This window comes from Equus asinus, chromosome 4 (assembly GCF_041296235.1).
Source record: "Equus asinus isolate D_3611 breed Donkey chromosome 4, EquAss-T2T_v2, whole genome shotgun sequence".
NCBI classification, from domain to species: domain Eukaryota; kingdom Metazoa; phylum Chordata; class Mammalia; order Perissodactyla; family Equidae; genus Equus; species Equus asinus.
In genome coordinates, this window is record NC_091793.1 from 137617547 (window position 1) to 137640443 (window position 22897).

The 22897-nt window shown below is 39.7% G+C and overlaps 1 protein-coding gene and 1 long non-coding RNA gene across 10 annotated transcripts in view; one reads left to right on the forward strand and one right to left on the reverse strand.

Moving 5' to 3' along the window:
* Positions 1-22897, reverse strand: part of ICA1L (islet cell autoantigen 1 like) — a 63120-nt gene that overhangs the window by 5090 nt on the left and 35133 nt on the right. For all 8 annotated transcript variants that reach the window (XM_014830149.3, XM_014830150.3, XM_044768422.2 and 5 more), the window contains 3 exons: positions 22146-22189; positions 11426-11500; positions 2132-2383 (listed from right to left, as the gene is read on the reverse strand). In XM_014830149.3, coding sequence (XP_014685635.2) covers positions 2132-2383; positions 11426-11500; positions 22146-22189 — 371 coding nt within the window. The remainder of the gene's footprint in view (positions 1-2131; positions 2384-11425; positions 11501-22145; positions 22190-22897) is intronic.
* LOC139045143 (uncharacterized) lies at positions 1561-14396 on the forward strand. 2 transcript variants are annotated; one of them, XR_011502985.1, is made up of 3 exons: positions 1561-2368; positions 11045-11134; positions 14116-14396. It is a non-coding gene; the product is annotated as an uncharacterized lncRNA (long non-coding RNA). The 2 variants fall into 2 exon arrangements; XR_011502986.1 differs by having other exon boundaries at positions 1838-2368; positions 14070-14396.

The window sequence follows — 22897 nt, forward strand, 5'->3', positions numbered from 1 at the left end:
GCTAATGTCTGCTGCCAATCCTGTTCTTTTTGCTGAGGAAGACTGGCTCTGAGCTAACATCCATGCCCATCTTCCTCTACTTTATATGTGGGACGCCTACCACAGCACGGCTTGCCAAGCGGTGCCATGTCCGCACCCGGGATCCGAACCGGCAAACCCTGGGCCCCGAAGCAGAACATGTGCGCTTAACCGCTGCGCCACTGGGCCAGCCCCATAGAACATACATCTTTTAACTCTCAGGGCAGCTCACTTCTCAGGTCTCCATCACAGGAGAAAAAGTAGTAGACCTAAAGGGAAGGCTAGTGGAGTAGAGAGAGGCCCGTACGAGGAGGCAGGAGACCGGAGTTTGGTCCCCTCTGAACTGTTTAAACTGCCTGATGACCTTGAGCAAGACACTCAGACACTGAGAACCAGCTGCCTCCGCTATTGCATGGGAACATGCTGTCAGCCTGCAGGCAGGGACCAGACAGATGTCCTGAGTGGTGAAGAAATATCGTTGCTATTGCCAGAAAAATGGGAGGAGAATCCAGCGCTGCCAGAGATGTGGCAAGTGAAGGAGAAAGAGCTCCCTAAAGCAACAGGAGCTCACAGTGGAGAATGAATGTGCCTGTAAATCTTTATAACTATTGGGCCATTGATACACCAGTGAGAGTAATTGTTTTCTAAAATTTTATGATAGCAAAACGTCTAGATGGGGTGCCTCTTTATCAAATGATACTGCCCATTCTTACTTTTAGGCTATTTAACATATTCTTACTAAGCGACTGTTTAACTGATACTTTATTTACTGAGCTAACTTATGCTGCTGTCACAGAAAGCACAAGGATAAATCACCCCATAGACTATGCCCTTGAGGTGTTTGCAGAGTGAATAAAGTATGATGGTCTTCAGATAAATTATGAACATGAGTTACTAAGAACAAGGAATGCATTAACATACAGGAGCCGTGAGGCTTGTACTCAAGGGTTATAATCTACTAGGAGATGAAAGACAGGGATATAAGGCAAGACAAACTGTGATCACAGCCACGAAAACAGCTAGAGCACAACGGGAAGCTGGGGGAGGGGGCCCCTCCCTGTGGCAGCACTGGGGCGTCTCCAAGGGGCCGCCAGGGAGGAAGCACTGGCCTGGGGACCTAAGGTCCAGGCGCAAGGCCAGGCTCCATTGCGAACACGGTAATTCAAGGAAGCGACACAAGCAGAGATGCCTCAGAGGGATCTGCACACACTCCATGAGGTCACAGAAAGCTTTGGAGTAAGGGTGGCGATAAGGGTGGCAAGGCAGGCACAGGCAGGTTTATCCCGGAGCTCGTGGTGCTTCACGTTTCTAATGTAAGCGGGGTCCTGACATCAGTATCTGCTTCCTGAAGAGAACACCTGGAGGAGGAGTGGGATGAACTGGCGTTTGGCAGGCCTGTCGGCAGCACTCCTGCAGCAGCCCAGGAAACAAAGGAGACTCTCGGTGGCTCTGGTAGTGGAGGCCAGGAGGGAGGGGGGACATTTGAGGCGTGTCTTAGAATTGACAGGACTTCGTAACCAAAACAGAAGCGGGGAGCAAAATGACTCCCCAGGGAGGGTGCTGGGTTGGACACGGTAGGGTGGAAGAGCAGGCGGGCAGAGGGAGTCCCGGCCGTAGCAGCAAAGCAGGCGGCCCCCTCCCCAGGGCAACACGCCGCCCCAGCCCCCTCCCACACTCCGCTCCCGCTGCCTTGCCCGAAGGCTACGGGGAACCAGCCTGCAGAGCTGTCCTTTTCTCTCGTCAACTCTGAACCCACAGGAGGAGTAGACGCCAAGTTTTGCTAAGTGGAAGAAACAGTATGACCGGCCCTAGGTGGGGTAACTCAGCAGGTCCAGACACTGATTTTCTATGCAGAGAAGACCCCCGGGAAAGTCAATGAAGACACCGTGGGGTTTGGGGACGGTGGCAGGAGAGCAGCTGTTTCGCTCTCGTTGACAGACTCCAGCGGAGATAATATGTTATTTTTCCAGTCGACTGGGGTGCTGCAGGCTCTGTCTCGTGGTACTGACATTAGCCCCAGTCTCCTTGTTGAGTTTCGCGTCCACATGCGCACAGTTTCGTTTCATAAAGATAAAGTAAGTCACGGGTGTCCAGATGTCCCACGGATACTTACTGTGGGCAGCTCCAGCCGCACGAAGACCAAGGTCAAAGAGCTGTGAGGGCAGGAATCGCGAGCAAAGAAGACGCGGCTCAGACCCGACCGAGGGCTCTCGGGACCAGAGACCGGCGCTGGGGCTCCCCAGGGCAGGGCGCTCCTGGGGGGATCCACGGGCACTCGAAGACCCAGCACCCGGGAGGCTGTTCAGAAAGGAGAATTCCTTCTCAAAGTCGCCTTCCAGTGACTCTACAGGTAAATCTTTTGCAACTGTTGAGCGAAGACAAAAACAGAATGGCTTTTTCTTCTTGAGGAAATGAGGGTGTCGGGCAAATCAAACTTGTTTCATTGTTATACTTTATTAACATAATTTTTAATGAAGAATTAAACTGACTGGAAGTTTATGGGAAAGTTATTTCTAATTAGGTAGACAATAGATCAAAATGACCACATTTCACAATCAACATACAACAGTTATGAACAGCCATGTGTGAAATAACTAGGCAACCATCTATGTAAGAGAAACCACAGGACATACAAAGAGAAATTGAAACAAATCAATATTGGGAGAGTTGACTATACCACTGTCAGTAAAAACAGGCCAAGAGGACAGAAGATACAAAATAGTTCAACAGCATAATCAATAAGGTAGTTATTTTGAACAAACACATACACAAACCCTAATAGAAAATATACCTTCTCCTCAAGCACACACTGAAAATTCACAAAAATTAATTATACGAAGGTACACAAAAAAATTAGTGAGTTTTTTTTTTTTTATTAATGTTATGATGGATTACAAGCTTGTGAAATTTCAGTTGTACATTTTTGTTAGTCATGTTGTGGGTACACCACTTCCCCCTCCGTACCCTCCCCCCACCCCCCCTTAGTGAGTTTCTTAAAGTAGAAATATTACAAACAACATGCTCTGATTACAATGCAATAAAATGAAATAATTAAAAATACAAAACCAAGAAATTAAAAGGCACTTCTACCTGTAAATATTATTTTATTTTATTATTTTTTTGCTGAGGAAGATTGGACCTGAGCTAACATCTGTGCCAGTCTTCCTCTATTTTGTATGTGGGTCACCACCACAGTACAGCTTGATGAGTGATGTAGGTTGGCACCAGGATCCGAACCTGCAAGCCCAGGCTGCTGAAGTGGAGAGAGCCAAACTTAACCACTACACCACGGGGCCAGCCCCTACCTGTAGATTTTAATACCTTCTATTAAACAATTCTTGGTTGAAAGGAAAATGGAGTTTCTGAAAAATAATGATAAAAAAGACATTTCATATCATAATCCATGGGATACTTAAGCAGCAATAATCGAAGAAAAAATCATGACCCTAAACACCTTTATCAACAAAAATGAGAGAGAGGGGCTTCCAGTCTGATAGAGTGAGGAGGTCTGTGGTCCTGTACACTAGTTTTTAAATAACTGGTGAAACCTATTTAAAAAAAAAACCATTTAAAGTCTCTGGAAATTGTTGCAAAGACTCACCTCAAATGAAGAAACATTTACTCAAGAAAGTCTATTAAAATTCAGAAAGAAGAGAGACTGTGGTATTTGAACTAAGAACCACTCCCTTCCTTCCCTCCCAATTCAGCAAGATGGAAATTCCAGTCTAGCCCAGAGCAGCCAAGAGCGCAGGGCTCCCTCCACCCCCAGCTCTCGGTCAGCAGCTATCTTCCCAGGAGGGGCAGAAAGCCAGCATTTCATATCCCGTCCTCGGTCACCTGTTGCTAAGGCTGAGTCCTAGGGAGTACAGCCAGGAGGTGGACGCTCCCATTTCGCACCCAGACCCCAGGCCCCCAGTCATGGGATGGAGACTGCCTTGGATGTGGCAGGTTGAGAACAGGGGCCCCTGATCGCTGAGGCAGGAAGGGGCAAGCCAAGAAGACCTGGGACTACTGTCACCCTGCTCACTTTAGCATTCCGCTCCTAGAGCAAGGATGTCACTCAGAGAGGAACATGTCATTGTTCCCACCCCCAGATCAAGCCCTGAGCCAGGTATTTTGCCTGGAAGGAGAAGCAGACTGTCAAATAAAGAGCTCCTAACCTCGTCCCAAAGGAACTGACTTCATTTGCAACAGTATGCAGAGATTCAAGGCTGAAGATGCTCTCAAAAACAGCGGAGGTTGTGTGAAAAGGCAATTGGGAGAAGACTGGGAGATTCATTGGACAAATAGGCTCAACTGTAGGCCAGCCGGTTTGCCTGAAAGAACCAGGGAAAAAGCCAGCGGGCAAGAGCCTGCCCAGGGTAAGAACAAATCTCAAACACTGATGTCAGGAACTATCCTTTCAAGGCAGTCCAAATTTGATTGGTTTTGTCTGTAGACAAATTTATGGTCCAGGGCATCTTTGAAAACAGTAGAACAATCAGCTGGAAATTAGTGGAGTTTAACAGCCAGGTGTGGTCAGGGGAAGAGACGGTCTGACCGTTCCAAAACCACCTCATCCCAGGGGGACAGGAGGTACGCCTAGGCCTGCACCCCGTAAGGCGTCCCACTGTTGGGGAGGGCTGGGGAGGTGAACAGACTCCACTGAAATAAGCCAGCCTGTCACTAACCAAATACACAAGCAAATAAAAATAACAAGCCTCAGACGGGAGGGACCCGTCTAAAGTAGCTAAAGGATATATCTAAAATGTTGTATCCAACAAAAAATAACAAGGCATGCAAAACACAGGAGCGGATGACCCATACAGTGGCAAAAAGGCAGACAACAGAAACGGCCTGTGAGGGTGATCAAATGCCAGATTTAACAGACCAAGCTTCAAAGTAACCCTTATAAATATATTCAAAGGACTAAAGGAAAGCAGGATTAAAGGAAAGAAAGCAAGGTGATGGATGTGTTAATTAACTAGATGGGGGAATCCTTTCACAATGTAAACGTAGATAAGCACAATGCACATTTCATTTATTTTATTTAATTCATTTTTTAATTTTTTTATAGTTCAACTTAAGCAGGTAAGTTTAATGATCAGAACAAAATGGGATCAATTAGGAAAAACCGTATACAAGAGATGCTTTACAGTGTAACAGGTCCTTTTCATGTTGATTATTTTAATAGGGTTTAATATTCCTCAGTCTTCCGAGTTAAAACTCTTCAGCTGGCCATAGGTCTGGAAACATGCACAAATAGACATAATAAGTAGTTTACTGATATTCCATGATACGTTGAATGTGCTGTTCCTCACTAGAAATTCATAGTTGGGCCAGCCCTTCAAATTTTTTCAAAATTTTTATAAAGCCACAATAATCAAGATAGACTGGTACTGGCCAGGGACAGGTATATAGATCAGTGGAACAGAATTTAGAATCCGGAAATACACTCTTACATTTTTTGGTCACTTGATTTCAACAAAAATGCCAAGAAAATTCAATGGAGAGAGAAGAGTCTTTTCAACAAATGGTGCTGGAACAATTGGATATGAATATGCAACAAACAAAAACTTACTTATCTCACACCACACACAGCAATTAACTCAAAATGATCATAGTCCTCCAAGTAAGAGCTAAAATGATAAAACTTCAAGGAGAAAATCTTTGTGACCTTGGGTTAGATGGAGTTCTCACATATGACACCAAAAGAATGATCCAAAAGAAGAAGGAAAAAAAGTGATGAATTGGACTTCATAAAATTTTAAAAATTTGTGTTTCAGGAGGCAAAATTAAGAAAATAAGAAGACTAGGATACAATATTTACAAGTCATGTATCTGACAAAGGACTTGTACCAAGAATATAAAAAGAAATCTTGCAACTTAATAATAAGATAAATAACCCAATTAAAAATAGGCAATAGATCTTAATAGATTTCTCAACTAAGAAGATATATTAACAGCTAATAAGCACATGAAAAGATGCTCAACATCATAAGTCACTGGAGAAATGCAAATTAAAGCCACAAATTAAGGGCCAGCCCCGGTGGCCTAGTGATTAAGCTAGGTGCACTCTGCTTCGGCGGCCCAGGTTTGGTTCCTGGGCTGGACCTACACCACTCGTCTGTTAGTGGCCGTGCTGTGCTGGCGGCTCACACGCAAAGAGAGGAAGATTGGCACAGATGTTAGCTAAGGTGAATCCTCCTCAGCAAAACAAAACACAAAACAAAAGCTCCACAAATTAAAAGCACTAGAATGTGTGTGATTAGAAAGACACACAACACCAACTGTTGATTAAGATGTGGGGAAACTAGAACCTTCGTATTTTGCTGGTGGGAACGAAATGTTACAGTCATTTCAAAAAACTGTTTGGCAGTTCCTTAAAAAGTTAAACTCAAATTTGCCATATAACCTAGCAATTCCACTCCTAGGAATCTAACCAAGAAAAATGAAAACATATGTCCACTCAAGGAGAAGTACTTGAACGTGCATAGCAGCATATCACGATAGTCAAAAACCTGTAAACAATCCAAATGTCTGTCAGCGGGTAAATGGATAAACATAACCTGGTATATCCACACAACAGAATGCTATTCATCAATAAAAAGTAATGAAATACATTAAGCAAGTTGTGGTATATACATATAAAGGAATATTATTCAGCCTTACAAAAGGAAGGGAATTCTGCAAAATGCCACAACATGGATGAACCTTGAAAACATTATGCTAAGTGAAATAAGCCAGGCACAAAAAAGACAAACACTGTATGATTCCACTTATATGAGGTACTTAGAGTAGTCAACATCACAGAGACAGAAAGCAGAACGGTGGGGGTCAGGAGCTAGGGAGACGGGGGCAATGGGGGGTTATTTAATAGGTGTTTAGTTTCAGTTTTACACCATGAAAAGAGTTATGGAGATGGACAATGGTGATGGCTGTACAATATTATGAATGTAGTTAATACCACTGAAGTGTACACTTAAAAATAGCTAAGATGGTAAATTGTATGTTGTGTGTGTTTTACCACAATAAAAAAATTAAGGATGAGTAGTATTCCAGTGTGTGTGTGTGTATATATGTGTCTGTGTATGTATATATATGTATGTGTGGGGGGGGGGCGTATATGTATATATACCACATCTCCTTTATCCATTCATCCATTATTGGGCACTTAGGTTCTTTTGATATCTTAGCTATTGTAAATGATGCTGCAATGAACATAGGGATGCACATATCTTTTCAAATTAGTGTTTTTGTATTCTTCAGATAAATACTCAGAAATGGAATAGCTGGGTCATATGGTATTCCTATTCTTAATTTTTTGAGGAATCTTCATACTGTTTTCCATAGTGGCTGCACCAATTTACATTCTCATCACCAATATACAAGAGTTCCCTTTTATCCACATCCTCTCTAATACTTATTAGTTCTTGTCTTTTTGATAACAGTGATTCTAACAAGTGTGAGGTGATATCTCATTGTGGTTTTCATTTGCATTTCCCTAATAATTAATGATGTTGAACATCTTTTCATGTGCCTGCTGGACATCTGTATGTCTTCCTTGGAAAAATGTCTATTGAGGTCCTCTGCCCATTTTTTAATTGGGTCATTTTTGTTGTTGTTGTTTAGTTGTATGAGTTATTTATATATTTTGGATATTAACTCCTTGTCAGATACATGATTTGCAAATATCTTCTCCCATTCAGCAGGTTGCCTTTTTGGAATACTACTCAACCATAAAAAAGAATGAAATCCTACCATTTGTAGCAACATGGATGGACCTTGAGAGTATTATGCTAAGTAAAATAAGCCAGATGGAGAAAGACAAATACCATAAGATTTCACTCATATGTGGAAGATAAAACAACAAACAAACAAACACATAGATGCCTATTCCATTCACATGAAATCTAAAAAACACAGAACAGGGGCCGGCCCCGTGGCCAAGTGGTTAAGTTCGCACGCTGCGCTGCAGACGGCCCAGTGTTTTGTTGGTTCGAATCCTGGGCATGGACATGGCACTGCTCATCAAACTACGCTGAGGCAGCGTCCCACATGCCACAACTAGAAGGAGCCACAACAAAGAATATACAACTATGTACTGGGGGGCTTTGGGGAGAAAAAGGAAAAAATAAAATCTTTAAAAAACACAGAATGAACAAACTAAACAAAAACAAACTCATAGATACAGAGAAGAGATTGATGGTTATAAGAGGTGATGAGGTTGGGGATTTGGCGAAACAGCTGAAGCTCAGTTTTTATGGTTTAGGATGGTAAATGGATTTTGCTGGTTATCACTCTGTAGTGTATACTGATATCAAATTAAATGTTGTACACCTGAAACACAATGTTATATGCCAATTTTACTCAATTAAAAAAAAAGAGTTAAAGCACAAAAATTAAGGAAAAAAAGTAATAACTATTGTTATATACAACATGGATGGATCTAAAAAACAGTATGCTTAATGGAAGACACAAAAACCCAGACACAGGGCTGGCCCATGGCCTAGTGGTTAAGTTCGGCATGCTCCGCTTCAGCAGCCTACGTTCAGTTCCTGGGCGCCGACCTACACTACTCATTGGCCGCCATGCTGTGGTGGCAACCCACACGCAAAACAGAGAAAGACTGGAACAGATGATAGCTGAGGGTGAATCTTCCTCAGCAAAAAAAAAAAAAGAGGCAGACGCAAAAGATTACCTTTTGTCTGATTTCATTTATATGAAATGTCCAGGAAAGGGAAATTTGTAGAGACAGAAATCAGATTAGTGATTTTGTAGGGCTGGGAGTGGGAGCAAGAATTGATTGCAAACAAGCATGAGAGAATGTAGGGGGTAATGGAGATATTCTAATACTCAATTGTGCTGATGGTTGTACAACTCTATAAATTCACTAAAAAAAATCACTGAATTTTACACTTAAAGCAGGTGAATTTTATAGTACTTTAATTATAACTCAAGAAAGCTGTTAAAAATCAAGAGATTTTGTACAATTCTACGCAAATTTGAAAATCTAGAAAAAATGGGTAATTCTGAGAAAAATACAATTTACTAAAATTGATCCCATGACAGATAGAAAGCTTAAGCAGACCAATTTCCACAGAGAAGAAAACACAAAAAACCACCAGGCCTAGATGTTTTCACAGGAAAATCAATAGTAATGCAAAAATAGTAAATAAAATATCAACAGACTAAAAGCACAACGACAAAGCTGGACCCATAACTGGAATGCAAAGATAGTGTAATATCAGCAAGTTTATTAATATATCTCATCATGTTAATATATTTAAGAATAAAAATCAAATAAATGCTGGCATAGATGCTAAAAAAGCTGTTGGCAAAATTCCACGACCATTCCTAATAAAAACTCTTGAGAAGATAGGATTGTATGGATACTTCCTTAACAACATAAAATATATACCTCAGTCCAAAAGCCAGCATCTTAATTAATTCAGAAACATTATAAGCATTTCCACTAAGATCAAGAAACGCCCACTGCTACTGAACATTGTTCTGGAGGTGGTAACCAATGCAATTAAACAGAAGAAATCAGCTACAGTCACAAGAATTGATAAAGAAGAAACAGACTCTCTCTACTTCCCGATGACATTACGGTATACCTGGAAAACTCTAGAAAGTCAACGATAACACCAACTCAAACTATAAAAAATTCAGGGGCCGGCCTTGTGGCCGAGTGGTTAACTTTGCACGCTCCGCTTTGGCGGCCTAGGGTTTCGCCAGTTCGGATCCTGGGCGTAGACATGGCACCGCTCATCAGGCCACGCTGAGGCGGCGTCCCACATGCCACAACTAGAATGACCTGCAACTAAGAATATACAACTATGTACCGGGGGGATTTGGGGAGATAAAGCAGGAAAAAAAAAAAAAAAAGATTGGCAATGGTTGTTAGCTCAGGTACCAATCTTAAAAAAAAAAAAAACTATAAAAAATTCAGCAAGGCAGCAGGATATGAAATTAACATGCAAAAATCAATAACATTCATATAAACAAAACAATAACCAGTTAAAAGATACACTGGCAAAGAAAACCTCATTTATAATGGCAACAATAAAGAAAAAATACTTAAGAATAAACTTAAGAAATGTTCAAAACCTATATGAAGCAAACTATATCTGAAAGATATACAAGTAAACTTTAACAAATAGAAAGATGTCCCGTGTTTGGGTTAGGATGTCTCAACACCATCAAGCTGTCAATTTTCACATTTAATGTGATCACAATAAAAGTATCAGTGAGCTTTTTTACAGAGCTAGACAATTTGATATAAAGTTCAGATTGAAAAATAAACATGCAAGAATAGCTAAGAAAAAAATGAAAAGAAGAGGAGGTTACTGACCCTACCAGATACAAAAACACACAAAGTTTCTGTAGTTAAAACCATGTGGCACTGGTGCACACACACACCAATGAAACATAACAAAGGAGCCGGCCCAGTGGTGCAGCAGTGAAGTTCGCATGTTCTGCTTCGGTGGCCTGGGGTTCACTGGATCAGATCCCAGGTGCAGGCCCATGCACTGCTTGGCAAGCCATGCTGTGGCAGGTGTCCCACATATAAAGTGGAGGAAGATGGGCACAGATGTTAGCTCAAGGCCAGTCTTCCTCAGCAAAAAAAAAAAAAAAAAAGAAGAAGAGGATTGGCAGCAGATGTTAGCTCAGGACTAATCTTCCTCAAAAATAAAAGTAAGAAAGAAAAAAGAAACATAAAAAAGTCCATAAATAAACCTAAGTACATATGGAAATCTAGCATAGGACTGGAAGTTATCTCAAGTTACTGTAGCAAAGATGACATTTTAAAGAAATGATATAAAAGATAGCCATTTGCAAAAGATAACCCTTAATCCATTTCTAACACCGTACATATGAATAAACTCCAAATGAATTAGAGATCTAAATGTAAAAACTACATAAATACTAGAAGAAAGCATAAATGAATTCCTCTATCTGGGTTTTGTATATGACAAAAATCCAGATCCAATAAAAAAAGATTAATAAATTTGACTATGTAAAAATTTTAAAATATTTACAGGGCAAGAACCAACTATATGAGAAGTCAAAAGACAAAGGACCAACTGGGAGAAAATGCCTGCAACGTACTTGCTGGAGGAAGACATTCAAGGTAGTATTCACCAAGTGCCACACTGCTGGATGGTCAGACACGGAGCAGACAGACAGACACAGTCCTGTCTGGCCTCTCAGTTACACAGATACATTCGGACAGGGTCAAAACACACAAAACAAGGAACTATTTAATTTCCGTTGTGACGGGCTACAGAGTAGAAGCATCGGGTTGCATCCCTGTGTAGACACCTAAACAGATTTTAATGTTAAGGAAATAAATACCAAATAAAAACTAAAGAATTTTAAGTAATAAATTATCCAGATATATAGTGAAATTATAATTTCTTACCATTTTCAGAGTTAGAAATCTGAGGTGCTTCAAATTCTCTCATTTGAAAATGTTTTTCCTTTTGATCTTCAGTTGCTAAAACAAAAGCACATAAAAATAAGTGGAGCAAGAAGAAACTTAGCATGCTTATTTACTGTAATATTTTATAATAATTCTGCCAAAGTGTTGACTTGACCAAAGCAGATTATAAAACATATAAAAGGGAGACGTAAAAATTTAAAGAACAATATATAAAAGTTGTATTTGTGTATATAGATACCTAATATAATATATATATATATAATTGTTATATGTCTATAAACAAATAACCTTATAATATCCACAGGTAATTCAGGTCCTGTGACATATATATATCCCCTTGAAAGTTAAAAGTTTTCACATTCCACATAAATTGATGCAGCCACTATGGAAAACAGTATGGAGCTTCCTCAAAAAATTAAAAATAGAACTACCATATGATCCAGCAAGGCAATTTCCTGGTATTTATCTGAAAAAGAAAACGCTAACTCGAAAAGATATATGCACCCCTGTGTTCACTGCAGCATTATTTACAGTAGCCAAGTTATGGAAACAACTTAAGTGTCCACTGATGGACGAATGGATGAGGAAGATGTGGTAGATATATACAACGGAATATTATTCAGTCATAAAAAAGAATGAAATCTTCCTATTTGTGACTACACAGATGGACCTTGAGGGAATTGTGCTGAGTGAAATAAGTCAAACAGAGAAAGAAATACCATATGATCTCATTTATAGGTACAATCTAAAAAAACAAAGAAACCAAAAACCGAGCTCACAGATATTGAGAACAGATTGGTAGCTGCCAGAGGTCGGGTGGGAGGAAATGGGTGAAAGCAGTCAAAAGCGCAAACTTCCAGTTATAAAATAAATAAGTCATGGGGATGTGATGCCCAGCATGGTGACTGCACATATAGTTAATAATACTGTACTGCATATTTGAAATTTGCTGAGAGAGTAAATCTTAAAAGTTCTCATCCCAAGGAAAAAAATTTGTCACTATGTACGGTGATGGATGTTAACTAGATTTATTGTGGTGGTCATTTCACAATAAATACAAATATCAAATCGTCATGTTGTACAACTGAAACTAGTATAACGTTATATGTCAATTGTACCTCCCTCAGCTAAAAAAACAAGTTTCACACTCTAAAGCCGCCTCCTCTCCTGATGGACCTGTTCTCCTCCTATGTTCTCTAAAAGGCCATGTTATATTCTGTTCTGCCTGATCTTCGTGTCTCTGACACCCACGTGTTCCTTTTAGGTTGACTGGGTGAATAAATGATTGAATATGGTCTGCTTTTAATTCAAGGGCTGCTTTATCCTTCTGAGAGCAGCACGTGGCTGTGAGCAGCACCTACACCAGAGTGACTGTTGCAGAGACTTTATCAGGAGGGAGAGATCAAACGCATGTGCTAAAAGACAGCATACTCTCTTAGGCTCTTTTGAATGTTTTTAACACTTAAAAAATTCAAACAGGGGCCCAGCCCAGTGGTATAGTGGTTAAGTTCATGCACTCTGATTCAGTGGCCCGGGGTTCGCAGGTTTGGATCCCAGGCATGGACCTACACTGCTCATCAAGCCATGCTGTGGCAGTGACCCACATACAAAATAGAGGCAGACTGACACAGATGTTAGCTCAGGGCCTATCTTCTTCAAGCAAAAAGAGGAGGATTGGCAGAGATGTTAGCTCAGGGACAATCTTTCTCACACACACATACACACACACAAAAAATCAAACATACAAACCAAAACCACCATAGACAAAAACTGGTTTTTTAATAAAAATTATCTACAAGTTTTGGGCCTACATTGAGACAAATTATGCCCTATTACTACAATGGGAGCCAGTTTCTTAGAGTCAGTTTCCCACACAATCCATCTCTACCTCATTTGCAACCCAGGATAGACATAAAGACCCAAAAAAATCCAAGATTTTGATATTTTCAACTATCATCAGGGTCATTTTCTAAAAATATAAATGAAATGTAAATGTCTCCTGTATACAAAAGTGGGTAGTGTTGCTGGATAGAGAGCTTAAAGGGTGTAATACATCTAAGGACAAGGAAGTAACATCTTACTACATTCTTATTAAAATGCAATGCTCAGTTTGTTGCTACAAAATTTGATGCTACAAAATAAAGTAGAAAAGGTTAAATCAATCAAAGTAATCAAAAGGAAAACAAATGCAAAAGAAAGATATAAGGAACTCACGGTTATTTAGCCTTAAGATAAGGAAACTGCAGGATGAATTAGGTTCTAAGTTCAAATACAGCTAGCATATAAAGATGGTGGAAAAAATACAGAAGATAGAAAAATGGACTTCATTGGTAAAGATTTCAGTTGAACGTTGGAAAAAAAAGTGGAGGGAAAACTCTGGGAATGGGAAAGGGATTCTGGAGGTGGCGAGAGAAGGAAGCAAGGAGGAGAATTAGGGTCTGAGGGCAGGGAAGGAATGGGTGACAGACAGACAGGCAGTCACACCACAGAAAGTTTTGGTAAGACTCAGAAATAGAGTTGGGGGAATGGACAGATGTGTTAAAGGATTGAAGCTGGGTACCTGAGGATTACTGCAGATATTCAATAAGAACATGATTGCCTTTTGACCTTGTTCCCTACACAGGCATAGATGAATCGTGCTAATTTGCTGTCTTCTTGTTTAACTTGAGGGGTGACATGCATCTCGAGGATTTGTGAGCTTGTTTCGCAGAAGAAAGAGAAGGCCTTCAGGGAGGCTGTGATCTGGCCCTCAGCAGCCTTGAAGGCCAGAAGTCAGACTGCCCAGGGGCTTATTGGGAGGGACCCTTTGTTTCTCTGAAGCTCCTCCTACCGAGCCCCTTAGCTCCATCAACCCTCCTGCTTTCTGCTCTCGGGATGGTGGATTTGACTGAACCCATGCTCCCACCTTCTCGTTTGGCCAATTCAAATAAACCTTTCTCAGTCTCCAAGCACTGATGTCTCAATGTTTGGCTTGCTGCACCTTGGGCACACAAACTTGAGGTTAAGAAGTTTGGTATCAGGATCTTTTTTTTTTTTTTTTTTTGAGGAAGACTGGCCCTGAGCTAACATCTGTGCCCATCTTCCTCTACTTTCTATGTGGGATGCCTCCACAGCATGGCTTGATAAGTGGTGCTAGGTCCACTCCTGGTATCCGAACCTGCAAACCCTGGGCCGCCAAGGCAGAGCGTGTGAACTTACCCACTACGCCATCAGGCCAGCCCCCAGTACCAGGATCATTCAAGGAGTATTGCTTTATAAGATGCAGGGTCATCGCCTTCCTCTTGCTTCTCTAGAAATCTTTAATGATGATCTGCTTTACTCTATAGTGTTTTTGGTATGGATTCATGTGGGCTTTGGTTTTATTTTATTTTAATGCTACAGATGTCTGTGAGATTGGGATCAACACAGGTATATGTGAGAGAAAGGCTAGCTCAAAAGGCATAGTTTTATTCCATTATATGAAACACCACTTGAGTAGATATCTCAGAGAATGAATGCTTGAAGGCATTTCAAATTACTTCCTTGAGATAGTTCTAAAAGTAAAATTATTCAATTAAAGTCTGGGATGTTTATGTTTTCCAGAAATGTTATCCCAGTTTCCACTCCTACAAGTAGTGACGGTGGTATCTTGGTCCCAGGGACACTGAATATTTTCAAAACGTTCTTTTTAATATGACCAATGAAAAATGCTACCTGTAAATATAATAGACTGGATACTCAGAAGTACCCTCCCTTACAAAAAAAAAACCTCTTGCTAAAACCATAAAATATACTTTTAATGCATTGCTAGACTTATTAGAAACAAACAGTGTAAGCTGAAACCAGAGCTGGGAGAGATGAGTAGCGAGCAGAGGGGAAAGGCAGGTGCCCATATGCACACTGCTCTCCTGAGACAAAGCCTTCAGCAAACACCAAGGAACGAAGCTGAGCCCAGGATTCCCACATAAGATAAAGGCCCTGGAAGGAGGTTGGAGTGGTCACCAGATGGGTGCGTTACCTCGCTCTGGAAAGAAGCAATGTGAATTTTTACTAGGGAAAAATGATCTAAGCTTCTAGGATTCCCACAGATTAAGAGGAAATAAGTATTAGCTCACAATCAGAAATCACTAAACAAACTGATAAGCCACCACAAGAAAACTGGGAGAAACCAACAAATAATAGATAAGGACACCAGCATCAAGGACTTCAAATGCTTATATTTTTAGATACAGATATGAGTCAAAAGGTGAGAAAGAACAAAAGACTATAAAAACCAACTAGGCAGGGGGCCAGCCCCATGGCTGAGTGGTTAAGTCCACACACCCCACTTTGGTGGCCAAGGGTTTCACAGGTTCAGATCCTGGGCGCGGACATGGCACCACGCATCAGACCATGCTGAGGCCGCGTCCCACATGCCACAACTAGAAGGACCCACAACTAAAATATACAACTATGTACTGGGGGGATTTGAGAGAAAAAGGAAAAATAAAATCTTAAAAACAACAACAAAAAAACCCCAACTAGGCATATTTGTGAAACAAACACATAGAACTTTTAGACATAAAATGTATAGTTGTTGGGGGAGGGGGGAACTCATGTATATTAAACAGTAGATTAAATGCCAGAAGAAAACATTAGTGAAAGAACTTTAGATAGAATGCAGCAGAGAAAGAAGATGGAAAATATGAAAGAGAGGTTAAAAAATATGAAGGAAGAATGAAAAGGTCTAACATCAGCTTACTGGTGTTAGGGAAGGAGAGAATAGAGAAAAAGGAGGAGAGGCAATATTTTAAAAGATAATGGAGCCAGCAGTGATGGCCTAGTGGTTAAAGTTCAGTGTACTCTGCTTTGGCAGCTCAGCTTCGGTTCCCAGGTGCAGAGCCACACCACTGGTCTGTCAGTAGCCATGCTGTGGTGGCAGCTCACAGAGAACTAGAAGGACCTACAACTAGAATATACCACTATGTACTGGAGCTTTGGGAGGGGGAAAAAAAGAGAGAGAAGAAGATTGGCAACAGATGTTAGGTGAGTGTGAATCTGTCCCAGAAAAAAAAAAAAGATAATGGTTGAGTTATGCATTCTTTATCATATCAAAAGAAAGATAATGGTTGAGCATTTTCCAGAACTGATAAAAAACACATATACAAGAAACACAACTTATACTATGAAAGATGAAAAAACACAAAAAAACCTGCACATTTAGATACACTGTACTGAAATAGCAGAACATCAAAAACAAATAGCACATCCTAAAAGCAGCCAGATGGAAAAGATAAATTCACTATAAAGGAACCATAATTGGACCAACAAAACATTTCTCAACAGCCCATGGAAAGCAGAAAACAATAGAACAATAGTTACAAAGTGCTGAAAGAATACACCAACCAATCTAAAATTGTTTATTGAGCAAAACTATCTTTAAAAATGAGAAATAACAATATTTCTGATAAACATAAGCCAAGCTCACCACCATGGCATCTTTAACAACTTCTAAACAAAGAGCTGTAGTTAAGGAAAAAGGAAAATGAGGTCACAATGAAGCTCTGAAATACAAGAAGAAATAGTAACAAAGGGAAAATATTGGTAAATATAAATAACATTTCTTCACAAAATAAAAATAATGTTCTAATTTGTGGGAGATTAGAAAAAGAGACAGAAATAAAATATTGGATAATAATAGTTGGAGAGTTGGGATGGGAGTGATTAGAATTAGTTTTCTAAGATCTTTGTAATGTTTTGGAGGATACTGAGATATTCATAAACTTTAGACTTTATGAAGTATGCCTGATAAAGTTCAAGAGAAACCACCAAAACCAGAAATAAAATGTATAACTTCCAAACCAGTACATGGGAAAAAGAAAAGCCTAGGGAATCTTTAAAGACAAACGAAAAAGCCTCGAACAATCCAAAATAAGACAAAACAGGTGACAAGAGAATAAGGATACAAGGATAAAACAAACAGAAAACAGAAAGGAAAGGTCTAAAATACATCATGACAATAAAGGCAAATGGACTACACTCACCAAATAAAAGAATGACAAATTGCTCTATCAGACTTTTTTTTTGTTTTAAATCCACCTCAATCTTACTTACAAGAGACATACCTAAGATATAAAGACATGGGAAGGTTGAAAGTAAAGGGTAGAAAAATGTATACCAAGCAAATTTTAGCAAAAGAAAACTAGTTAAGCTAAGCTAATATCACACAGAGGAGACTTTAACACAAGAAGTATTTTTAGGGACAGAAAGAGTCACTATATAATGATAAAAGGTTAATTCACCAAAAAGATATAAAAATTCTAAACTTATATGCACTCCTCACTTCAAAATCCTCAAAATATATAAGGTGAAAAACCACAGAATGAAACTGAAAAATCCACTTCAATAGAGAAGATTTCAAAATACCTTTCTCAATTATTGATATATCAAATAAATAAAAAATTACTAAAGATAAAAAAGACTTATGGCAGCACAAGTAAGCTTGATTTAACAGACATATATAAGCTCCTGCATTTCATAGTTAGAGAATATACATTCTTCTCAAGCACATGGTATATTTACAAAATATGACCACTTATTAGTCCATAAAGGATGTCTTAGTAATTCAAAGAATCAGTACCACAAGGACACATTTTCTGACTGTAACGCAATTACATTAAAGATCAATGACAAAGAGATGAATTTTAATATCTCCAGAATTTGGCAATTTCAGAAACATACTTTAAAATCACTCATGGCCATAGGTCATAGAAGATATAATAAAAAGTTTAAAAGAATTGAAACTGAATAATAATGAAAATACTATATAGCAAAATGTATGGATATCCATACAATGGATTCAGCAATAAAAAGGAACTATCAGCACAAGTTATGTCATGGATGAACCTCAAAAGCATTATAAGAAGTGAAAGAAGTCAGACACAAGAAGACCACATATTGCATGATTCTAGTTATATGAAATGTCCAGAAAAGGCAAATTTATATAGAGAGATGGTAGATTAGTGATTGGCTAGGCATGGGAACAGGGATTACTGCAAATGGGCAAAAGAAATCTCATTGAGGGGAGAAAATGTTCTAAAACTGATTTAAAACCTGCAGCCTGGCTGATGAGAAAGCCCTAACAGTGACCCTGGGGAGCCTCAGCGCCCAGCTTACAGTACTGGCCAGCAGCACACCCCAGTCTAAAGCTCAGTCTGGCAGCGGAGTCCAGCCCATGGCCATGCCCAGTTGCTGCGCAGAGCCTGTGGTCTCACCTCAGCCAGAAGCCCAGTCAGTGACCCCACCTGACCATGGAGTGCAGCCTCAAACCACACCCAACTGTGGGGTACAGCATGCGGCCCCACCCAACCGGGAAGTCTACAGTCTACCTACAGCAGAGCCCAGCCACCATCCTGTCCAATTGGGAAACCCGGCCTGTGACCCCACCTCATTACAAAGCACAAGCTGAGGTCACATCAGATCATGAAGCTTTTGGCCTGTGGCCCTGCCTGAACACAGAGGCTAGGCAGTGGCACCATCTGGCCAGGGTCACAGCCAGTGACCCGGCCTGATGAGAGATGATTGTGGAACCCAGCTAGTGACCCCACCTGACCTCAGAGCACAGCCTCACCTGACCAGAGAACCCAATCAGCAGCACCACTTGACCAGAGAGCCCAGTCAGTGGGTGCCCCTCACCTCAGAGCATGGCAGCAGCTTTGCCCAACCAGAGACTGCAACACATTGTAATTAAATTATCAAAAGTCAAAGACAATTTTGAAAGCATCAAGAGAAAAGCAATTTGTCACATACAAGGGAGCCCCTACAAGACTATAAGCATATTTCTCAGGAGAAACTTTGGAGGCCAGGAGAGAGTGGGATGACATATTGAAAATATTGAAAGAAAAAACTGTCAATGAAGAATACTACACCCAGCAAAGCTGTCCTTCAGAAACGAAGGAGATGTAAAAACTTTCCCAGACAAACAAAAGCTGAGAGAGTTCATCACCACTAGACCTGCCTTACAAGAAATGCTAAAGGGCATTCTACAAGCTGAAATGAAAAGATGCTAATTAACCTTGTAAAAATGCATGATTGCATAGAACTCATTGGTAAAGGTAAATATATAGTCAAAGTCAGACTCTCTAATATTGTAATAGTGGTGCATAAATCACTTTCAACTCTAGTTTAAAAGTTAAAAAACAAACATATTAAAAATAACTGTAACTACAATAATTTGTTATTGGATATACAACATAAAAAAATGTAAATTGTAACATCAATAACCTAAAATGTGAGGGGGAAAGAAGTAAGAGTATAGAGTTTCTTCATGCTATTGAAGTTGTTATCAGCATAAAATAGAATGTTATGAATATAAAATATTTTATGTAAGCAACATGGTGACTGCAAGGGAAAACCTGTAATAGACACACAAAAAGTGAAGATAAAGGAGTCAAAGCATACCATCACAAAGCCATTAAGTCCCAAAGGAAGACAGCAAGAGAGGAATAAAGGAACGAAGGAACTACAAAACAGTCTGAAACAGTTAGTAAGTCCTCACCTATCAATAATCAAATGTAAATGGATTAAACTCTCCAGTCAAAGGACACAGAATAGCTGAATGGATAAAAAAACAAGATCCAATGACACGCTGCCTACAATAGACTCAGCTTAGCTTTAAGGATACATATCGGCTGAAAGTAAAGGGATGAAGAAAGATATACCTTGCAAATGATAACCAGAAGACAGCAGGAGTAGCCATACTTACTGGATATTCACATGCAGAAGAATGAAATTAGCCCTCTATCTTACACCACTCACAAAAATTAACTCAAAATGTGTTGAAGAATTAAATGTAATATCTGAAACCATAAAACTCTTAGAATGAAAAATAGGCAAAAGAACTCCTTGACATTCGTTTTGGCAATGATTTTTTTGATATGACACCAAAAGCACAAGAAACGAAAGCAAAAATAAACAAGTTAGACTAAATCAAACTAAAAATCTTCTGTGTAGAAAAAAAAATCAGCAAAATGAAAAAGCAATGTATGGAATAGGTAATATATCTGATAAGGGGTTCATATCCAAAATATATAAGGAACTCACAATTCAATAGTTAGGAAAAAAACCCAAATCATCTGAATTAAAAAATGGGCAGGGGCTGGCCCCGTGGCCGAGTGGTTAGGTTCGCGCACTCCGCTGCAGGCAGCCCAGTGTTTCATTGGTTTGAATCCTGGGTGCGGACATGGCACTGCTCATCAAACCACGCTGAGGCAGCGTCCCACATGCCACAACTAGAAGGACCCACAATGAAGAATATACAACTACATACCGGGGGGCTTGGGGAGAAAAAGGAAAAAAATAAAATCTTAAAAAAAAAAAAATGGGCAAAGAACCTGAACATTTTTCCAACCAAAGATGATGTACAAATGGTCAACAGGTACATGAAAAGGTACTCAACAGCATTAATCATCAGGGAAATATAAATCAAAACCACAACGAGATATCACTTTACACCTGTTAGAATAGCTATTATCAAAAAGACAAGAGCATACAAGTGCTGGTGAGGATGTGGATAAAAGGGAACCCTTGTACACTATTAGTGGGAATGTAAATTGGTGCAGTTGCTATGGAAAACAGTATTGAGATTCCTCAAAAAATTAAGAATAGATCTATCATATGATGCAGCAATTCCAATTCTGGGTATTTATCCAAAGGATACAAAAACACTAATTTGAAAAGATATATGCACCCCTATGTTCATTGCAGCATTATTACAATAGCCAAGATATAGAAACAACATAAGTGTCCATCACAGATGAATAGCTAAAGAAAATGTAGAATATTATTCAACCATAAAAAAGAAGGAAATCCTACCATTTGCAACAACATGGATGAACCTGGAGGGCATTATGCTAAGTGAAATAAGTCAGACGGAGAAAGACAAACACTGTATGACTTCACTTAAATGTGAGATGAAAAAAGCTGAACTCACAGAAATAGAGAGTAGATTGGTGGTTTCAAGGGCCTGGGAGGGTGGGGGAAACGGAGATATTTGTCAAAGGGTACAAACTTTCAGTTATAAGATGAATAAGTTCTAGGGAATCTAATGTGCAACACGGTGACTATAGCTAACAACACTGTATTGTCTGCTTGACAGTCGCTAAGAGAGTAAATTTTAAATGCTCTTGCCTCCAAAATAAATATGGTGAGGTGATGGATGTGTTCACTAATCTTACTGTGACCATCATTTCACAATATACACATGAGTCAAATCATCACGTCGTACACCTTACACTTACACAGTGTTATATGTCAGTTACAACTCAGTAAAGCTGGGAAAGAAAAGAAAGCTAACTCAGAAGTGTTTGCACAGAAGAGACTTATAAAATGACATATTTTTTAATTGAATGGATATTAACACAATCTCTTTTAAAACGCCGTGACAAACTGTTCTGACATTTAAAATGTGACCATTTCGGGGCTGGCCCCGTGGCCGAGTGGTTAGGTTCGCGTGCTCCGCTGCAGGCGGCCCAGTGTTTCGTTGGTTCGAATCCTGGGCGCGGACATGGCACTGCTCATCAAACCACCCTGAGGCGGCATCCCACATGCCACAACTAGAGGGACCCACAACGAAGAATACAAAACTATGTACCGGGGGGCTTTGGGGAGAAAAAGGAAAAAAATAAAATCTTTAAAAAAAAAAATGTGACCATTTCACAAGTTAATGAATTTACCATCTTACCTGCTTCACTTCCCAAGCTCACTTCTTCATCTGACAAAACTAACCTTAAGTAAAAACCAAAAAAGGCAAAGATTTTGGTTATAATACATTTGGGACTCATTCTACCAACAGCTTTATATGGTTAAAACAATTTTTTTTAACTGAGGAGATACATATAACAGTAGTCCAGCAGATCTCCTAAAATCTGTCTGAGAGGAATCTTACTTCTTCTCTAGATCTACAGAGACCATGAAAACAATCCTGCACCCCTTATTTTTACTGAGTAGTGACAAAGCACCAGGCACTGTGTCCAGCACTGCAGGCACTGGGCTAAGTACCACATCATAGAGAACATCTGTCAACAAAGCCATCGAGTGTGAAGTTTAGTTTTCTAGCATTCCAGGGTTTTGCTCAAGAATACTTGGCAACGAAACAGGGGGAATGAAGAACTGCAGAAAAACGGAGTACGCTATTTTCACCAACAGTGGCATTTGCAAATGAAGACACGTTTGCCCAAAACATTCTCAATCAATACAAATTTTGGATATTCATATCATCCATCTGGTATAATAATAAAAAAATGAGACAAAGAAATTGAACACAGATTTAGTCATTATTCCAACTGTGAGGTACAACCTCACAATTCTAGTATTGGAGGTTGTTTTTAATAAGTCGTTAAAGACACAAAAAATGATACAGTATTTATTTGCAAATACTACAAAAATAAACCTACAGAGAAAATAGATACTTATGACTTGGAATGAAATTTCCAA